At 36.4% G+C, this 21415-nt stretch overlaps 1 protein-coding gene across 6 annotated transcripts in view; it reads left to right on the plus strand.

Annotated features, from left to right (window-relative positions):
• DNM1L (dynamin 1 like) overlaps positions 1-21415 on the plus strand; it is a 51768-nt gene that overhangs the window by 13406 nt on the left and 16947 nt on the right. For 3 of the 6 annotated variants that reach the window (XM_039247690.1, XM_039247691.1, XM_039247688.1), the window contains exons 2-7: positions 8478-8625; positions 12412-12450; positions 13887-13933; positions 14341-14412; positions 16760-16846; positions 18291-18453. In XM_039247690.1, the coding sequence (XP_039103621.1) occupies positions 8478-8625; positions 12412-12450; positions 13887-13933; positions 14341-14412; positions 16760-16846; positions 18291-18453 (556 nt within the window). The remainder of the gene's footprint in view (positions 1-8477; positions 8626-12411; positions 12451-13886; positions 13934-14340; positions 14413-16759; positions 16847-18290; positions 18454-21415) is intronic. The other 3 variants (XM_039247686.1, XM_039247687.1, XM_039247689.1) reach the window with 1 other exon arrangement.

Consider the following 21415-nt stretch of genomic DNA (forward strand, 5'->3'; position numbering starts at 1 on the left):
TTGTTATTGATGACTTTCTACAGTGGTATGCTTGATTTTCTTTCTTTATTTAAAATTTTTTAATGTTTATTTTTTAATATAATTTATTGTCAGATTGGCTTCCATACAATACCTGTGCTCATCCCAACAAGTACCCTCCTCAATACTCATCACCCACTTTCCCCTCTCTCCCACCCCCTCTTTCTGTTTATTTTTTGTGTATCTGTTCCAAGTTTGGGGTTGGTAGTTACTTTAAGATTCACATATAGGATACTAAGTATATATCAGTCTGTGTTAAGTTGATGGTCATTTAAGTTCGAATGCAGGGGTGCCTGGGCGGCTCAGTCGGTTGAGTGTCTGGCTTCAGCTCAGGTCGTGATCTTGTGGTTAGTGGGTTTGAGCCCCGTGTCAGGCTGTGTGCTGACAGTTCAGAGCCTGGAGCCTGCTTCGGATTCTGTGTCTCCCTCTCTCGCTGCCCCTCCCTTGCTCATGCTGTGTCTCTCTCTGTATCAAAAATAAATAAACTATAAAAAAATTTTCTAAATAAGTTTGAATGCCTTCTTTCTTTTTTTTCTTAATGTTTAATTATTTTTGAGAAGGGAGGAGAGGGCAGAGAGAGAGAGGAGGACAGAAGATCTGAAGCAGGCTCTGCATTGACAGCAGTGAGCCCGATGCTTGGCTCCAACTCACCAACTGTGAGATCATGACTTGAGCTGAAGTCAGACACTTAACTGGCTAAGCTATCTTGGTGCCCCAGTTTGAACTCATTCTTAAAAAGTAAAGCTTTTTTATTTCCTCCTCCATGCTTTACATTGTCATATTTTACATCTTTTTATTCATAATTTTCTTATTTCTAATAATGTCCTTCTTCCTCAACCCCCATTTACAGAAGTCACTTTATCACTTTTTATAAGGCTGGTTTAGTGGTGATGAACTTCTTTAATGTTCGTCTGAGAAACTCTTTTTCTCTCCTTCAATTTTGAATTGAAGCTTGACGGGTTGAGTATTTTTGGTTGTGTTTTGTTTTGTTTTGTTTTTCCTTTTACCTCTTTGAATATATCATGCCATTCCCTTCTGGCCTGCGAAGTTTCTGCTGAAAAATCTGCTGATAGCCTTATGAGATTTCCCTTCTACATAACTTTTTTCCTTCTCTCCTGCTGTTTTTAAAAGTCTCTTTGGGGCGCCTGAGTGGCTCAGTCGGTTAAGCATCTGATTTAGGCTCAGTTTATGATCTCTCGGTTCGTGGGTTTGAGCCCCGCATTGGGCTCTGTGCTGACAGCCAGCTCAGAGCCTGGAGGCTGCTTCGGATTCTGTGTCTCCCTCTCTCTCTGACCCTCTCCTGCTCACACTGCCCCCCTCTCTCTCTCTCTCTCAAATAAATAAAACATTTAAAAATTTTTTTAAATAAAAAATAAATAAAAATCTCTTTAACTTCTGCTATTTAAATTATTATTTTGTCCTGGTGTGGCCTCCTTGAGTTCATCTTGTTTGGAACTCTTTGGGCTTCCTGAACCTGGATGTGTTTCCTTCCTTAGGCTAGGGAGGTTTTCACTTAGTATTTCTTCACATCATTTTCTGCCCTTTTCTTTCTTTCTTCTCCTTTTGGGACCCCCATAACGTGAACGTTTATTTGCTTGATGTTGCCCAAGAGATCCCTTAGCCTGTTGTCATTTTTTAAAATTCTTTTTTCTTTCTAGCTTGGGTGTTTTTCATGACCCTGTTTTTCAGATCACTGATCTGGTCTTCTGTATCTACTCTAATGTGTTGTTGATTTTTTTTCTGGTATATTTTCCATCTTAGTTACTGTGTGTTTTTTCAGATTTGATTGTATCTTTTTTGTATTTACTATCTCTTTGTTGAAGGTTGCTCTTCCACTCTTCTCTGTAGTCTGGTGAACATCTTTATGATCATTACTTTAAACTCTTCATTAGGCATGTTGCTTATCTCGGTTTCACTTAGTTTTTCTGAGGTTTTGATTTTTTCTTTCACTCAGAGCATATTCTTTGGTCTCTCATTTTGCTTGACTTGGTTTCTATGGTTTAGGTGTGACAGCTGCTTTTCCTAAACTTGAAGGAGTGGTCTTGGGTACGATTGTCCCCTGAACACACTGTGTGTGCCAGGTGACTTTGGCTGGCTGGAGCTGTATCTGGAGTGGGTTGGGCTTCTGGGGCACTCTGTGCTGGGGCTGCCGTTGAAGTGGGCATGCCATAGGGTGGTCCTGGGGCTTTCCACTCAGAGGGTGCCCTGCAGGACAGCTGAAGATGAGGTGAGTGCAAGCTGGAGTGTCCCAGATGTCTCTGCACAGGGCGCTCTGGCGGGGCCACTAACGCTGAAGTGGATGTGGGCTGGGTCCTGGGTTCTCTGCACGGAAGGTGCCCTGGCAAGATTGCCAAAGCTAAAGTGGGGCAAGCTGGTATGTCTGGGGGTACTCAGTGCACTTGGAGCCAAGGCTTATGTGGTCCATGGTGTCCCGTAGTGCTCTCTCCAGGGGTGCCCTAGCAACTCTTGGAAACCAAAGCGGTGTGGGCTTGTAGTGTTTTGCAGTGCTTTGTGTCTGTGTCACCTTGACATGACAACTGGAGTTGTAGTGAGTGTCCAGCAAGGGTTCCTTGCTGTGTGACACACTGGTGCTGCCTTGATGGGATGGTGATGGCTTGTGTGGGCTCGAGACCCAGTGTTCCCTGCGATGGTAGGTTGGCGATAGCACCTGGAGCCCTGTTCCCTTTTGCACTATCAAATCGGAGGGTGGACGTAAACTCTGGCACCTGCCGGCTCCTCCGCTTCCTGTCTGGAGAGAGTTCCAGCAGCTCCCCCACCATTTGGTGGAGTTGTGTGGCTGGAGCTTTTATATACTAATTGATTGCTTAAACCGCAGCTTTCTCCTGTGCCCCAGGGCAAATGGGTCTGCTCCTGTACCTTCGTACTATCCCTCCCCGCTTCAGTTCACAGAGTTGGGGTTGAGGCTCCCTTCAATACAGTGTCTGGTTTCTCTGTCTCTCGCCATTGTCTATGTGTTCTCTCTGTTTTGTTGTTTAGAAGCTATTCAGTCAGTCCCCAGTTCTTTGGAGGAATTGCCATATAGTTAAGTGTAGGTATGGTGTGTCTGTTGAGGGGGAAAGTTCAGCATCTTCTTAAGGTGCTGTCTTGGACAGGACCCATAATTATTGTCACCTTTTAAATTTATGGTATCATGTGCGTTTACTTATTGTCATCTTTTAAATTTATGGTATCTAATTGTGGTTTTTATTGTCTCTCCCTGATTAGTAATGAATATGATCATTTAAAATTTTGTATGTACCTTTGTGGTTCTGTTTTTGTGAGTTTCTGTTCCTATCTCTGCACATTATTTTTTAATAGATTATTCATCTCTTTCTCAGTGATTTGTAGAAGTTATTTATACATTTTGCTTACTAGTTCTTTTAGAGTTGAGGGATCACAAATATTTCCCTGTAATTTTTTTGTATGAATAAAATAAATTTTAATTTTACTACTGTTGGACTATCAATTTTTTTTCTCTGTACATTTTATGTACTAAGGAGTTCTTTTCTATCTCAAAGTCAGGAAAGTATACTTTAATGTTCTCTAATTTGTAAAGTTAGGATTTTTAAAATTTGTAATTCATCTTAAATTTTTCTTCATTTTGTTTTTCCACAGTTTTATTGAGGTGTTGCTTTTATGCCATCAAGTTTACCCACTTGAAATGTATAATCACTAGTTTTTAGCACATCTATAGAGTTTTGCAGCCATCACCATAATTTAGTTATAGGTATTTCATCATCCTAAAAAGAGACCTTGTATTCATTAGCAGTTTCCCTCTGCCCCTAGTGCTTGGCATCCACTTGATCTCCTTTCTTATCTATTCTGGACATTTCATATGGTCTTTTGTGACTGACTTCTTTCACTCAGCATAATGTTTTTGAGGTTTATCTATATTGTAGCATGTGTCAGTACTTTATTTCTTTCCATGACTGAATTAAAAAACCGGGCAGGGTTTTGCACACACAGATAATAAGTGAATGAGAGAGGCCTGTGATACAGTCTTAAGGGGACTGAAAACTAAGCAAACAAAGGTCCTTTCTAGGACCAGTTCTCACAGTGAGAAGGAACTCAGATTATAGCTGACCACCCCTGAACATTCCAGACAAAAGAAAGAGAAGATCCAGATAAAAGTGGTGGAGAGGAGACAAGTTATCAGAAACAAAGAACTATTATTACTGAACACTATATGGAGACAAAAGGGAGTTTTAGAGTATAAAGTTAGAATCCTTATTCTAGGTCAAGTTTTTTTCTAACATTAGAAAATGATTGTTGTCAAATCTCCTACAGATCTCGTTTGTTTGTTTGTTTGTTTTAAAGAAAAACGAGACTCAGTAACAGCCCCGCAGAGAAGAAAGTATACCAGAAAGACATGTTCGCCAAACAGATGAAAACAGCTAGATATTAAGACAAAAGGCAAGACAAGACAAGGCATTAAAAAACAAGTATGCATAGGAAAAAATAAAAACTAGGTGGTAGAACTTAGTAAAGTATTAGAAATGAAAGAAAATTTATTTTAGAAATGAACACAGCTTAGAAGGAATACAAGAACAAACATAACAGCTAGTAACTTAAGAGAGAAAGATGTTGAAAAGGAGAAAACATTAAAGATAAAAAAGGGTAAGGAAGAGGTGTAAAAAGAATTTGACAGAGGGGCACCTGACTCTTGATTTTGGTTCAGGTCATGATCTCACACACAGTTCATAAGATTGAGCCCTGGGCATCTGGCTCTGCACTGACAGCGTGAAGCCTGCTGGGATTCTTTCTCTGTCTCTCTCTCTCTCTCTCTCTGCCCCTCCCCCACTTGCTCACATGCTCACTCTTTGTAAATATTAAAAAAAAATTGGGGGGCTCCTGGGTGGGTCAGTTGGTTAAGTGTCTGACTTCGACTCAGGTCATGGCTTCCTGGTTTGTTGGTTGGAGCCCCGCATCGGGCTTTGTGTTGTCAGCTCAGAGCCTGGAGCCTGCTTTGGATTCTACCTCCTCCTGTTCCTCCTCTGCTCGCGCTCTGTCTCTGTCTCTAAAAATAAACATTAAAAAAAAAAAAAAGAATTTGACAGAAATTGAAATACTGAAGACAAGCAAAGAAGGTCCAACGTGTGTTTGATCGGAATCCTCCAAAGAAGAAAAAAAAAGTATGGGAACAAAACAGATACTAAAAATTTAACTGTATTAAAAACAGATTTGTAATTCTGTTTTGAAAAAGCACAGCATATATACCTGAGAATATTGACACAGAAAGACCAACACCGAGACATCACATAATTTAATAAAATTAATGGATTTTAAAGGAAAAATAAGGGGCACATGGGTGACTTAGTTGATTGAGCATCTGACTTTGGCTCAGGTCATGATGTCACAGTCCTTGAATTCAAGCCTTGTGTCAGGCTCTGTGCAGACAGCTCAGAGCCTGGAGCCTGCTTCAGATTCTGTGTTTCCCTTTCTCTCTGCTCCTCCCCCACAAGTCCTCTCTTTTCTCTCTCTCTCTCTCTCAAAAATAAAAACAAATTTTTTTTAAAAAATAAAAAAGTAAAAGAAAAATAAGTCCTCAGACATGCAGGCAGAACTCAAAAAGTCTCTTATAAGGAAAGGAAAATCAGATTATTGGTTTACTTTACAACACTAACCATGAGAGAAGACACAATTTATTGTGGAATTTCATATTTAAGATATTGAAGACTATATGAGCCCAAGATTGTATATACAGCCAAACTGATTTTCAGGTGTAAAAGCTACAAACAAATGTATTTGAACTTGAAGAATACTGTTTTCCATGAGCCCTTCCTGAGGAATCTACTAGAGAACAAGCTTCAGAGAATCAAAAAGACCAGAGAAGCATTAATATAAGGCCTGATGTTAGCAGTATGCATATACTTGCAGAGCCAATTGAAAGTTAAAGGGGGAGTGGGGAAGAGTTGGGAAATGCAGTATGGTCTGCAAAGAGTTGGGAAAGAGAATGGAGGGATCATACGCAAAATATTTAAAACGCTGTTTTCAGTTATTATATTGGTGGTGGTAGTACTGGTAATCTTCGGAAACTCTGTGTGTAATGTGAAAAGCAAATGAGTAATTGTGTGTTACTCTAATTCTGTCATGAACTGTGTCCTTGAGAACCATGATTCTCAGTTTAAGAGAAAGAAGATAGAGACAACTCAGTTTGAGAAATGTGTGTATGTGTGTAGGATGGGCAGGGCAAGTGTTGGTAGCCCAGATAGAGAAATAAGCTAAATGTTTAACTCTCTCTAGAAGTTTTTTAAGAACAATAGATAAATAACCCCCCTTTTTCAGGGAGGGGAAAAAAGGGAAGAAGTAGAAATTAACAGTATTAGAAAAATACAGAATGAAGTCAATAAAGTACGGATTTGACCAGTAAAATCAGTTTAATAGTGAACTGGAAAATCTGGTCAGAAGAAACATAAAGGCAAAATGTTAGAAATAAAAATGAATAGTTTCTAAGAATATTATAAGCAGTTATGGTTGTAAATTTGACAGTTCAAGGAGTTAGATTTTTTTTTATGGACAGTTTTTATCAAATGCATGAAGAACAGGAAATTCCCATGTTGCTTACATTGTTTCACAATACAGAAAAGAAATGATAGAAGTCACCCCTTTTTTCTTAATGAGAGGAATAAACGAAGACACTAAAGCCTAGCAATACCTGATGTGACATATAATCTTCAATTTGTTCCAGTCAACATTCCTATTCTCTATCATAGGGGACTTTCTGGACAACATGAATGGGACCCTATGTCCTCTGGCATCTGATTGGATTTGGAAATGGGGAACCCTGGCAAGAATTAGAGAAAAGAGGAAATTAAAGTTTGGATATTTAATCCTGTGTCTCATTCTCTGTATGTAGGTACCTTGGGCTGGCTCTCCCTCTTCTCAAAGTTGTAGTCTTTTCTTCAGGGCCCGTAGGTGATAAGAACTTCTTAGTTGTTAGTAGTCTGGGTTATTGCACCATCCCTGAGATTTCCCTAAGCCTATCCACAGCTTTGTAAACAGTTTACATGTAAATAAACCCTCCTTAAATTAACCTGAGTGGGCCATCTGCTCTCTGTATAGATTCTTTCTGAATACAATAGATGAGTTTAGGATTTTTGCCTTTGTGGAAAATATGAAAGTAAAAGTTGTACTAGTTGACTAAGAAAAAGTATAGTACAGGAAAAACATTCTATACAGAAAATACTAATTATAAAGTTAAGACAAATTTATAAACATTTAAGATGTATAAGTAGAAATTAGGGTTTTATATATTATTTGATTATCTATTAGTCTTGTATCTGTGTTAAATTTCCTGAAGGTGATCATTGAATATGGTTCTATAGAAGAATGCCTTTGTGCATGCCCTTAGAGACGAATACGCTATATTTTTTAGGGATAAAGTGTCATGATGTATGTAACTAACTCTCAGGACAGAAAAAAAAAAGGGGTGTGTGTGTGTAGAAAGAGACATAAAGTACATGTGTCCAATGTTAATATTTGGTGCATCTTTGTTAAGATATGAGCATTCACTGTTAATATTCTCAAAACTCTTGTGCCTTTGAAATTTTCAAAATAAAAAGTTGGGAAATATTCAGAACAAAAAATGAAGTACTTATATGGAGAAAGAAGCTGTATAAACTAATAAGAAATGTAAAATGAACAATTGAACAAACATTGAAAAATACAGAAAGCCTTTAAACAAAATGATCCTTGACTTCAATAATAAAGGCATATAAATTTAAATGAGCTGTCAGTGTTCATCAAAGTAGCAAAGATACAAAAAAATGATAATGCCCAATGCTAATGGCGATGCAGCAGATTGAATGGGCTGTGTAGCTTGGTTTCTGCCATCTCGTGTGCAGTCTGACAGTATCTGTGAATGCTTCAAATCTCTGTGCTCTTTAATCACAGCAATTTCATTTAATGAACTAAATCCAGTGAAGTAATGGGATAAGTGAGAAAGGTTATATGTGCACTGTAGCATTGTTAATAGTAGCAAAACCATTTAAATGTTCAAGTCAATGTTTGGCTTTATACACAGTAGAATATTATTTCTCTATTAAACGCAGAAGTTAGTATATTGATATGGAATATTATCCATGATTACTACATCAAAAATAAAAGTTAGAGAAAAATACATGTAGTACTATCCCCATTTAAAGTAATATATTCTCATAGGCATAATGTTATATACCAGTATTATAGGTTTTGAAAACCTGGTTGGGAAATTATAGGAGAGTGGGACTTTATTTGGGGGGAGGGGGAAGAGTAGGACTTTAATCTCTCTTTTTGGAGTTTTTTATTTTAAAGAAATAAAGATCATATAATAGAAAATATAACTAAACTTTCATTTTAAAAGTCTTTGCAGTAATTTTTCCTTTAATTTCTTGGTATTATGGTGCTTTGTCAATAGTCTTATTAAGTTATTAAAAAGTCTGTGGAGAAACTCATTTTATTCTTGTGTGTGCTGTTTTCAGAGCAGTGGAAAGAGCTCAGTGCTAGAAAGCCTCGTGGGGAGGGACCTGCTTCCCAGGGGCACTGGTATTGTCACGCGGAGACCTCTCATTCTGCAGCTCGTCCATGTCTCACCCGAAGATAAGCGAAAAACAACAGGAGAAGAAAATGGTAAATTTTAGAATCGGAATAAGAATTATTTAAAAATTCTTCATTTCTTCTTGAAATGTAAAAACACATGAATTGATTAGACCAGAAATTAGTGGTTATGACAGAAGCAGAATTCCTGTGCAGAGAAGTGGAATGCATCATTTCTCATGTAAAAAAAAAAAAAAAAAAAAGAGTTTTGAGGACCACGAGTAGACTTGTTTGGAATAGTACTTTTTGGTAATATAGTTTACTGGTAAACTGTCATTAATGTTTATGGAGGATTTAGTGAGATACTCAGTAAATAGAAATCAGTTATTTTAAAGAAAAATTTTTATGTCTTTTGGAGTGTTTTAAGCTTTTTTCCCCTAATGTTTAAAAAAAGTTTTTACTTTTTTACTTTGATTTAGAAATTTAAATAATATAGATTCTAGTTTAAAGATTTTTAAATACAGTTAAAATGACTTTACTTTTTATTATAGTGGTGTTATCTCTCCTTTCCTCTTCTGGTCTCACCATATACTTGCTAATTTTGAATCTTGCCCATCAGGCTAAGATGAATATTATGTTTAGAAAGAGTTTTGGTTTTTTATTTTTACTTTTTTTTACTATCCTTCTCTTGCTACAGCTTACTTACATCGCACATACTGTTCTGATTTTTAAGATCCACCCACTCCTTCAATAGTAAATAGAATATTAAGATAAGAAAAACATGTACTGTCCTTTATAGCAGTTCTTTGGTTAAACTGAAAATATTTTGAGAAATGCTGTGTCTGTCAGTGGATATTGCTTATTAAGTACGTGTCCTCTTTATGTTTATTTATATTAGTGAGGTTGGAATGTTTGATGAAAATAATATATTTTATCTTCCTTTTTAGTTCAGTGTTTGGCTCAGACTTTCTGTCTTATTAATAAAAGTCTGTAAAATAGCTCTCATTATTAGATTGGCAGCAGAGTACTGTGATTTTTACTCTCCTGCAGAGATCTGTTTTCAGTGAGGTTTCATTCTACTTAGATTCTGATCTAAGAAGGGATGATAGTATTGATGAAATTGAAGTTACTTTAATTTGTATCTTTTATTTTCTCCATTATTGGAAAAAATGGTGGAGTATTGGTGGTGATAGCTTGATTTTTTTTTTTTTTTTTTTTAGGAGTAAAAAAAATCTATCATGAGCATCTGTAATGACTGTAGAAAGTTAATCACTGAAGCAGGTTAATGAAGTTGTAGATGTTAACAAGTAGTATTTTTGGATAGACTGCTAGAGGACATGTAGGAGCCTCTTAAGTGTATTAGGTAGCTTCTTGGTATATTATTCATCATTTTGAATTTCTGTAGTATTTCTTTTTTTTTTTTAATATTTTTTTATTTATTTCTAGGAGAGAGAGAGACAGCGTGAGCAGGGGAGGGTCAGAGAGAGAGGGAGACCCAGACTCTGGAATAGGCTCCAGGCTCCGAGCTGGCAGTCAGCACAGAGCCCGACACGGGGCTCGAACCCATGAACCACGAGATCATGACCTAAGCGAAAGTCGGACGCTTAACCGACTAAGCCACCCAGGCGCCCCTGTAGTATTTCTTTAGTATTGAAATTCTAAGACTTGAATTCAGTAAATTTGGACTAACCTATGGTTCAGCTTCAAATATATAGAATACTTAATATTTCTTTCTTCCATCATCCAGTCTACCAGATACCTTACACTAAGACCTTAAGAAACTGTATGGTATTAATTAGGTCTCTTTCTTTTAACTTTTTATTTTCTTCAGTCATGAAAAGGGCAGATGATAGATATCCTGTCTCTTAGAAACTATTTGCAGATGTGAGTAGTGTTTGTAGAAAAGGGTGTACATTTCAGCCATAGAAGTGTCAGTTCCTTAGTATCTCTGCTCATATGTTCACCATGTTTTGTTGATGTCTTTCATCTTGGTGGTTGGTCAGCAGATCTGTACATCTTAACCTATATACATTTTTTTTCCAAGCTTAGTGTTTATATTTTATGTAAAAAAACACAAAATATTTTGTGTTACCTAAGACATAAACCTCACTTAAAATGACAACTCCACTATCCAGAACATAAAATAGATTTCATAAATTTTGAGTATTAAATTTCATGTGTCCTATTAATAACTAGCATAGTTCCTTAGTTTCTCATCAGAGCTTCTTTATCCTCAGGATAACCAATCTACCTTGCCATGAATCATTGTAACCCAGAGAAAGTTGGAAACAATGGAACAGATAAACAGTTAGCCAGAAGAGTTTGAACTACCTGATAGTCTGACAACTAGAGAGGAGAAAGTGAGGAAAAACAAATCAGTTTCTAACCGTTTTGTATAGGGATTTATATACTCAGAGGCCTTTGTTATGTAAGAATGGCCCAAGTTAGCAAGAATAGGTTAATTTAGAGAAATGTATTTTAGGATGACATGAATTCAGAATAATCCATTTTATTATTATTTTTAAAAAATTTTTTAACATTTATGCATTTCTGAGAGAAAGAGACATAGCATGAGCTGGGGAGGGGCAGAGAGAGACAGAGAAAGAGACAAAGACAGAATCCGAAGCAGGCTCCAGGCTCCAAGCTGTCAGCACAGAGCCCGATGTGGGGCTCCTACCCGTGAACCACGAGATCATGACCTGAAAGTGAGACACTTAACTGGCTGAGCCACCCTGGCACCCCAGAATAATCCATTTTATATATAGGTCCATCAAAACTAATTAAAATAAAATTTCTTAATGTTTAATATGCGTAATTATCAGGAAATGTTATGTAATGTGGAATCATTCTGCCACCCAAGTAGGATAATTGAGGTGTCAAAAAATTTATATATTTCTCAGCTTGCTCCCCCTTTTGTCAGTGTGAAAGAATTTTCTTTTAAAATCTTATTAAAAACATATTCATACTGTTTTAGAGTAGGATGGTGATTTAGTTTGAACTTTGAATTTCATGTTTATCTTTCATATATTTTTAAAAAATAAATCTTTCTTCAGATTTCCTTTTAGACAAAATCCAAAAGTAGCATGTTGATTAAAGACCAGAATTGTTTTCATGGTGTTCTTTTTAAAATCAGTATATATTTTAAAGAAAATAATCCCTTATAAAGCTCAGTTTTCATGAATAGGGTAAATATTTGTTGTATGTGTTTACTTTTTTTTACTTAAAAAAATTTTTAATGTTTTTTTTTAAATTTATTTCTGAGAGAGAGAGACAGACAGACAGAGTGAGCAGGGGAGGGTCCGAGAGAGAGGGAGATACAGAATCTGAAGCAGGTTCCAGGCTCTGAGCTAGCTGCCAGCACAGAGCCTGATGTGGGGCTCGAACCCACGAACCGTGAGATCATGACCTGAGCCGAAGTCGGACACTTAACCAACAGAGCCATCCAGGTGCCCCAAAATATTTGTATATGTTTACTTTTGAAGCTTTGAAAAATGTGTTTGGGATACTTAGTAGATTTTTTAGTACCAGGCAGTTTATCTTTACCTACATATCAAATATTTATGGCAGATTTTTGGAGAGTGAATTAGTTTTAGTCCGGTTGTGTTAGAACTAGAAACCAGAGGTACCTCGATTAGCCGTACTGGAAAATACCAGTAAATTATGGCACACAGTGTGCTTCATTTATATCACTTAGACATATACAGCCCTTTAATTATTATTAAGTGTAATGAGAAGTATAGTTGGAAATTTTGAATAATTGAATGCTCCGTGCATCTGAAATGTGTTCAGGTTTCTGCAGATTTGATTTTTAAAAAAGGTTTAAAATATTAGGGTTAAGCATTAAACTTATCATTGTGTGCTGTTTCTCTTTAACTGCAGACCCTGCTACATGGAAAAACTCAAGACACCTTTCTAAAGGTTTCCTTTATCCATTGTTTTTGGCCCTTCTTTTTCTAGTATGCCTGCATGTGTGCTTACGTACTCTTACAGGCTGTGTGCATTATTTTTCTTCCATTTTTATTTGCCTATCCACATTGATTGTAGGTGGTTCTTGTTACCCTTTGGCATTGCATCAGAATGCAGGCTTTTTTTGGTGGTGAATGTAATTTATTTTATTTTTATTTTTAAAAACATGCTTGTTAAACCAGACCTCTTTTTAAGTAAGGTAAATTAAACCCGCCCCTTTGCTATGTAGTACCTGCCTCTGTGAGTTCTGTTCACCTAGATTACTCCAGTCCTCCAATAATACTTGGAAGAAAGTACTAAGCTTCAAGTAGGTGAGCATTTTATTGGCAAAAAGGATCCAGTTTTATTTATCTGTTTCCACCGAAGAATTGGATCACTTTTTCTTCAGTATTTATTTGACTATCTTTTAGTCATTTTTATTTTGATTTCAAGTGACTGATACGCATTATTCATGAACTCAGTCATTAAGATACCTAAAACTCTGAATTTGGCAAAAACAGATAACTGTGCTTTGGGGAGGCAGTTAGGTTCCTTTCCTACAATTAAACATTTCTAGTTTCTCTGAGAAAAACAATAAAACTTGCTTACCAAGATTTAGACCATTTGAAACAGTGCCCACAGTGAATATATTTTCCTTTTTTTCAGGAAGTGCAGGAAGAACAGACCTATTACTGGAAACTAATGGAGAGTAGCAACTCCATACAGTACATATGCTAGGGTCTGTCTCCCTCCCCAATACACACTCATTTCATTTCTTTCCAACCTTCACTTCCAAGGGAAAACACAGTCTTGACCCTGGGGGTAAAATCACCTTGAAAGTACATATAAATTACAGGATAATTTTGCACTACTGAGAGACCTCTTTCAAGGAACAAAAAATTGTGACTTTATAGGTACCCAGTAGGAAACCAAATTAAAAAAAAAACAAAAAAACAACCCACAAAATGTTTCATTCACATATTGCAGAATTTTACCTTGAGTTATATGTGTAAATCTATTACATGTGCTTTTTGCATAACTCATTAGGATTCTTAGTTTTTCTTCTTTCAGCCATTTGCTTGAGTTACTTTCATTGTATAAGCTGCTTTTATGTGGAAGACACTTAAAATCAAAGCATATACTTTTACTATAATTACGTACAAAATATGAGGAGAAGTGAACAATTTTATTTGTAGACTCCAGATTTCAAAAGGAAGACCTGTGAGTAACTTTCAAAAGTCATTTTCTGAAAAACAGTTTTTAAAATATAAAAGTACAATTTAGCAGATCTTAAAATACTGCTTGTCAGTGGAAAATAGGAACAAATAATACTGTGTTGCCTTTTTTAATTCCTAAGATAAATAGGTACTTCCTATAGTTTCCAATAAATGGAGTTTTTCTTTTTCCAGGGGTTGAAGCAGAAGAATGGGGTAAATTTCTTCACACCAAAAATAAGGTAATCAATCACACAAGAATATTACGAAGAAATAACATGTTGAAAATTTTTTTGTACAAGTAGTTGATAATTTAGTTTCTTATCATTGGCAGTGTGGTATGTTATCTTGAAGCAACTGCTCCTTGTAAAATAAATCTGATCAGTAACATTTCTAACCATAGCAGTTTATTTGGAAGACACTTTAAGTTGAATCTTATTTTAATTTGGAAATTAACTGTTGTGGGATCAGGCAGCTTTGAAAAGCTCATATAAACTAAGACTCCTTGGCTCAGAAAGCACATGTATATATTAGAATTTTCTAATTCTCTGAAGCAGATCCATAGACATCCTTGAAATTTATCCATCCTTCACTTAAGAACTATTGATCTTATTACCATTGTTGTGCTTTTTGCTTCAATAATTTTTAGCTTTACACGGATTTTGATGAAATTCGACAAGAAATTGAAAATGAAACAGAAAGGATTTCAGGAAATAATAAGGTAGGCATCTTTTTAAAGTTAGAATGTATATAAACATCAGTAAATATATCTTGAGAGTATTCTCTGTATAATGTGTGATGGGCATTGTAAATTTATAGTCCTGGTCTTTGAAACTAATGGAGTATATTGAGAAATATATAAAAACCTTACTTAAAATCCCTTTTGTTTCTTAGAGCTTTCATATACCATCAAATATTTCATTTAGAGGTTTATTGTGGATCTTGTGATTTATATATCTCATATAATTTTCCATATAATACTGCTAAAATAACTTATTTTTTTTCTGATAGATTGATTGTGTTCTAATTCAAGAAGCTTTATGTAACTTAGGAGATTTTGAAGAGCTCTCTTACCTGAGTAAGGCTGGATTCACTTAGGAAAGCAAAGAGAGAGGTTTTCTTCAATGAAAATGAAAACTAATGTTAATAGCTTGATTTTCCTGTTTTCTAACATTGTGGGAATTTAAGATAAATTTAAATGTCTAAGATGCCATTAATATTGACACCAAGCACTATCACTGCTCATAAATGCTTTTGTTTTCTCTCCTTTCTTTATTCTTACTACCTTTCTCTCTGTTCCCTTCACCCCCCCCCCTTTTTTTTCTTAAAATCTCCATTCTTGCATTATCCAGAGGCCATAAAATCCCGCTGGTAGGCTCTGGCCCAGTACTAATACTCAGCAAGGGCTCCCTGAGCCCTCTGCTCTGTCAGATGTTACGCTGGAGAGGCTGCCCTGACACACAGGAACTTTCGGAGCCACGTCAGTTCTTTACGGTCTAGTCAAGATATTTACCTCTCTGACTAAGCTTTGTTCATTATTGACTCTGGGCTGGTAACCTTTGAGTTGCTCCTGCTGCCATACTTCCCTGCATTTCTAATGATTATGTTGTATAGAAGAGGTGGAAAAAGTAGCAGGAAACTAGATTAGCTTGTTCTCTGTCCTGTAATTATATCAGGGATAATTTTAACTTTGGGGATGTTATTAATCATAATACCAGGCTGAATTCTCTCCTGCATCCCCATGGATTGACTGAACTTAGGAATTGGTGGTAATTTTACGTAGGGCTAGAATTTATAGTGGATGTGACTAGTGTTTCAGATAGGAAAGTTTTAGTTAAACTAAACTGAATGTCATGAAAGATTGAGTCTGTATACCAACAAGACATTTGATTTATGGTGGGGTTGTGATATACTTACCTAGCAGGTTTTCTTACCCACAGTGTCCAAAAGATGAGAAGTCCCCTACCCCCAAATCTGTGAAAAAACTCTTCTTTCCTAAATCATGTTTGTAATGAAGTAAATGATACTTTGATCTTATGTAAGTAATTTCATATGTATTAATATCTAAATGATTTTATATGCTTAACATAAAGCCCGGAGGGATTTAAAATATTTATGAGATTGGAGTTGAGAAGGCATTTGAGCAAAGTTTTGTATTGGACATGATAAGGGAATGCCTGAGAAGTACACAAGCTGGGATGGTCTGCTGAATATCAGCACATGACTTGGGAACACTGATGTGTTTGAAATAGAAAAGCAGTTTGGAGTAATCTAAAACAACTCAGAGTAAAGGATGTTCCAGAAAAGCTTTCTGGGAAATTAAAATTTTCAGTGGGTGTGTATGAAGGAAGATAAAAGGTATGTAGATGAGAGGACACTTTAAAGGATAAAGAAGGGCATGTGTAAAGACAAATGTCTTTTCTGTGTGCCTTTTTGCATGTACCTGGCTCAGCTCTAAACCTTGTTAGAGGGCCAGTGTTGAAGAGAAGGCAGTGTGTTTAATCATCTCAGACTAGGGGAGGGAAAATAAAGGTATCTCTCGCTATCCAGATTCTACTACTTGAATCAGGGATCTGAAGATGTGGATAAATTTTCCGAGAAGTCTCTTAGAATATAGGCTTTTGCTACCTGATATTCAAAGATTAGGAACCAAGTTGATTTGGATAACTTGTTACCCATGCCTCACTCTCTACTCAAGAACCTCATAAATTTGGATAGTGATACAGTGTTCTTTTGTTCAGCACGAAATCTATTAAACATTATTAAGAAATTGTATCTGTTTAGAATCAAGAGAAATGAATGTGAAATAATACAGAGGAAGTAAGTTTTATATATTAATGTTATAGGATTGGATAAGATTATGACCTGTTATATGGCTGGTTGCCTGCCTTACTTCCCATGGGTTTCATCAGGTTTTGATTGTTGAAATGTTTTAGGGATCTAGTTTAATTTGTGTTTAAAAGCATCTTCTAGAATCTATGTACTTGAAATGAGGTGTACTTTGCATTTTTATATTTCATTGAAGTTTTAATGTGATTTTAATATGATATTTTAAAACTTATTTTTAGGGAGTAAGCCCTGAACCAATTCATCTTAAGATTTTTTCACCCAATGTTGTCAACCTGACACTTGTGGATTTGCCAGGAATGACCAAGGTAAAGATTAGTTGTTCCTCGTTGTGGGTTTGGGTCATGTTTGTTTTCACTCAAACAAGTGTGGTTTTTACTTGACCTTATATGAGAATAATCAGCCTTTTTTTTTCTTTCTTCCAGTCAACTTGATCTAGCAGCATTGATCTAGTTGAGCCCTCCCTTCTCCTTGAAACACTTTCTTTACTTGGCTTCCAGGACACCATACTCTGCAGGTTTCTCTCCAGTCTCACTGTCCATTCCTTCTCTGCCTCTTTTGCTGGCTTCTTACCTTCCCAGTGTTAACAGTGAGTGCCCAGAGCTTAGTTGTTAGACCTCTTGTCAAGTGCGTACACTTATTCCCTTGATGATTTCATCCAAACTTACGGGTTTAAATACATGAATGTCTCTATGTTGACAGTATTTAAACATCTCCAGACTTGTATATCCACCTGTCTATTTGGCACTTACATAGAAGTGTCTGGTAGGCATTTCAAACTTAATATGTCTCGTGCTAAATTTCTGACCTAGCCTTCAGCCTGACTTGATCCTTCTATAATCTCCCCCAACTCAATAAAAGGCAACTCTCTTCTGTCAGTGCTAAGCCAAAAAGTTTGTAGTCAGCCTGGATACTTTCTGTTCCACACTCTACTCTGTGAGCAGACCTTTTTGGCTCTTCTTACGTTTAAAATATATCTAGAACTCCATTATATATACAGATTTGTAGCTACCATCCTGATCTATCCACTATCATCTCAGTTGCATTACTGCAATAGCCTCCCAACAGGTCTTCCTCATAATATGTTCTTAAGTAAGCAGCCAGAGTGATGCTGTTAAGGTAAAAATTAGATTGTGTCATTCTTGGCTCAAAATTTCTCCATTAGCTTTTCACTTCATTCACAATAAAGCTTAAGTTCTAAAAAGAGATTTAAAGTATCCCGTTACTTTTCTAACTCCTTCTGTTCCAGTCTTCTGACCTTGTCATTCATCCTGCCAGAATATTCTTCCCCTGATATCTGCATGTACCTCTCCCTTATCTCCTTCAGTTTTTGGTCATTCTCTCAAATGTCATTATCTGAGTGAGTTCTTCCCTCATGATTTAAACACATAATCTGATTTAAAATAATTATCGGTCTTTTTTTTTTTTTTAATCTACATATGTGATGTAGAACAGTGCCTAAAATATAGTAGGCTGCCAATAAATACTTGCTAATTGAATGAATGAATGAATTTCTCTCTAGGCAATTAACATTGACCAATCCTTCACACTGTAAACTTTCGATATTTACAAGAGGTACATTTTGAGGCTTTTACGTATTACCAAATGCCTTTATACCCCTACTAGTAGTATGTATATACTTTCTTCATTTTAACTTTGTAAATGGAGTAATACCTACATTCTGTAGATTAAACGAGGGGAGGCTAAGTTGATTTTTATTACTAGTTCCTTGTTCATCTCTGTTCGGTTCAGGTGCCTGTAGGTGATCAACCTAAGGATATTGAGCTTCAAATCAGAGAGCTCATTCTTCGGTTCATCAGTAATCCAAATTCCATCATCCTTGCTGTCACTGCTGCTAATACAGATATGGCCACATCAGAGGCACTTAAGATTTCAAGAGAGGTAGATCCGGATGGTAAGGACAGATGTTAATATTTAATGAGATGGTTGGTTAACAGTTTTAAATCTACCCTCAAGAAAGGAATATGTATTTTTAAAAGGAATATCAAGCTGTTAATACAGATTTAAAAAACAGTGTACTCTTATTTTGCTTATAATTATAAAAAGGAATTCTGATGTAATATAAAGTTTTAATGGGTTAGTTGCTATGTAGTGAAGGCAAAAATACTTAACATAATGTCCATATTTGTAGTGGTTACCTGATGATTTAAAAATAATAAGGTGAGGGGCACCTGGGTGGCTCAGTCAGTTAAGCATCTGACTTCAGCTCAGGTCATGATCTCGTAGCTTGTGGGTTTGAGCCCCGCATCGGGCTCTGTGCTGACAGCTCAGAGCCTGGAGCCTGCTTCGGATTCTGTGTCTCCTTCTCTTCTGCCCCTCTCCAGCTCACACTCTCTCTCTCTCCTTCAAAAATAAATAAACATTAAAATTTTTTCTTAAATAATAAGATGGCTTTTCAAAGAGGATTTGTTTTGTATAAATAAAATGATTTAGATTTTTGAGTGGCTGACTTCTAAGAATAATTAACTCATGATTAATCATTGTTGATTATGGTACAGTAGATAATTGTGGTTATCTACATTCTGCAGAGGTAGAAAACATTTGGACATACATAAGGCAGAGGAAATTCTTAGAAATAAAGGTAAAATTCTTTTATGAAGTTTTCATAAGCCCAAGGATTAGTTCATACTGTGGATCATTGTATATTTGACCAATGCTGTGATGTACATCTCTTAATTGATCGAAAGTTGTACCTTGTAAGGGAGTAATTATTATTGCTGCTGCTAATAAATGTAGCTTTGCTCCATATAGGAGCTATTTTTTTTTACCAGGTTATTTGGGGGTTCTGTGGGCTGTGTCCTGTTTCTTTTTTCTTCCTTTGAAGAAGAATTTGAAATAAAAATTTAGTAGGGAAAGTTAATGCTAAGGCTACTCATTAAAATTCCCATAAACAGTAATTTTTAAAGTATTTTTATTTAATCTCAAGTTTTTCAGAAATGTTTACCGCATACTGATTTTAGACTGAAAGATAAGCTCTAGAGGCTCCTGGCTGGCTCAGACGCCGGAGCATCGACTCTTGATCTCAGGGTCATGTGTTGGAGCCCTACGATGTGGGTAGAGTTTACTTAAAAAATAATAATAATAATAAGTAAATTAGACTCCATCAGAAGGTTTAGTTAAATTTTATATTTATCATTTAAACTGTTAAGCATTTTATATGCATTCTATTTTAAACTGACTTTTGAGCCATAAGTAGGATCATACTTTCAATCTAGTAATCTTTTTTTTTTTTTGCCTTATTTATTTTGAAAGAGAGGAAGAAAGCATGCAAGTAGGGTAAGGGAAGAGAGGGAGAGAGTGAATTCCAAGGAGGCTCCATGGTGTCAACACAGAGCCTGTCACGGGGCTCGATCTCATGAACTGCAGATCATGACCTGAGCTGCAGCCAAGAGTCACACTTAACCGACTGAGCCCCCCAGGCACCTCTTGATCTAGTCATCTGAATCTGGTCATACAGTGTAAGGAGATCGTCCCATCTAGTATTATTTATAGTGTCAAAAAATTAAATTCAACTTAATATATGGCCCATAGTAGGAATGATTAAAGGATGATTTTGTAGATTTGGAGCAGTGTTTAAAATGCTATATGTAAAATTAGATACTGCAGAACAGCTGCAGTTCTTAACATTTCTGGTGGGAATGGCATGGCCACTGTGAAACGGTTTGTCAGTTTCTTAAAAAGTTCAGTCAGTACCACTCCTAGATATTTACCCATGTTAAATGAAAACCTATAATTTGTATCTCCTAAAACTGGGAACAGCCCAAATGTTTCTCAAAATACCAAACTATAGTATATCCGTACCATAGAACAGTACTTTGCAATGAAAAAAAATGAATTATTGACATATGCAACAACGTGGACGACTCTCAGATACATTATGTCAAGTGAAAGATGCCAGAGTCAAAAGCTGTATATGATTCTATTCATGTCATATTCTGGAAAGGCAAATCTAGGAATAGAAAAGGGGTCTGATTGGTAGTACAAGAAAATTTGGAGGGAGGTGATAGAACTGTTTTTGAGGTGGCAGTGATACAACATTGTTGCATTTGTCAGAACTCCTGGAAGTATACAACAGGAGTGAGTAAATTTTAAACAGACTTCTATTAAAATACTTACAAAAAATTAGCCCTAAGAGCTAATAAAAAAAAAACTATGTGGAAAAATTTTTAATTGTACATGATTAAAATAAGTTATTCTTTAAAATTTTTTATTTCTTTGAAGGTTATTTATTTTTGAGAGGGAGAAAGAGAGAGAGTGAACAGGAGAGGAGTAGAGAGAGAGAGAGAGAGAATCCCAAGCAGACTTGAGCCCAGTATGGGGCTCGAACTCCTGAACCACAAGACATGATCAGAAACTGAAATCAAGAGTCAGATGCTTAGGGGCTCCTGGGTGGCTCAGTTGGTTAAGCGTCAGACTTTGGCTCAGATCATGATCTCGCAGTTCCTGGGTTTGAGCCCCGCATCAGGTTCTGTGCTGACAGCTCAGAGCCTGGAGCCGGTTTCGGATTCTGCGTCCCCCTCTCACTCTGCCCCTCTCCCACTCATGCTCTGTGTCTCGCTGTCTCAAAAATAAACCATAAAAATAAATTAAAAAAAAAAGTCAGATGCTTAACTGAGCCACCCAGATGCCCCTAAAGTAAGTTTTTAAGAAGTATTTGTGGGTTAAGCATCCGACTTTTGACTTCAGCTCAGGTCATGATCTCATGGCTTGTGAGACTGAGCCCTGCATCAGGCTTGGCGCTGACACCACAGAGTCTGCTTGGGATTTTTCTCTTACCCTCTCTCTCTGCCCTTCCCTAGCTTGCCCTCTCTCTCTCTCTCAAAATAAATAAACTTTAAAAGTATTTATAAGCAAAG

Source organism: Hyaena hyaena, unplaced genomic scaffold, assembly GCF_003009895.1.
Source record: "Hyaena hyaena isolate Hyena2069 unplaced genomic scaffold, ASM300989v1 scaffold_303, whole genome shotgun sequence".
NCBI classification, from domain to species: domain Eukaryota; kingdom Metazoa; phylum Chordata; class Mammalia; order Carnivora; family Hyaenidae; genus Hyaena; species Hyaena hyaena.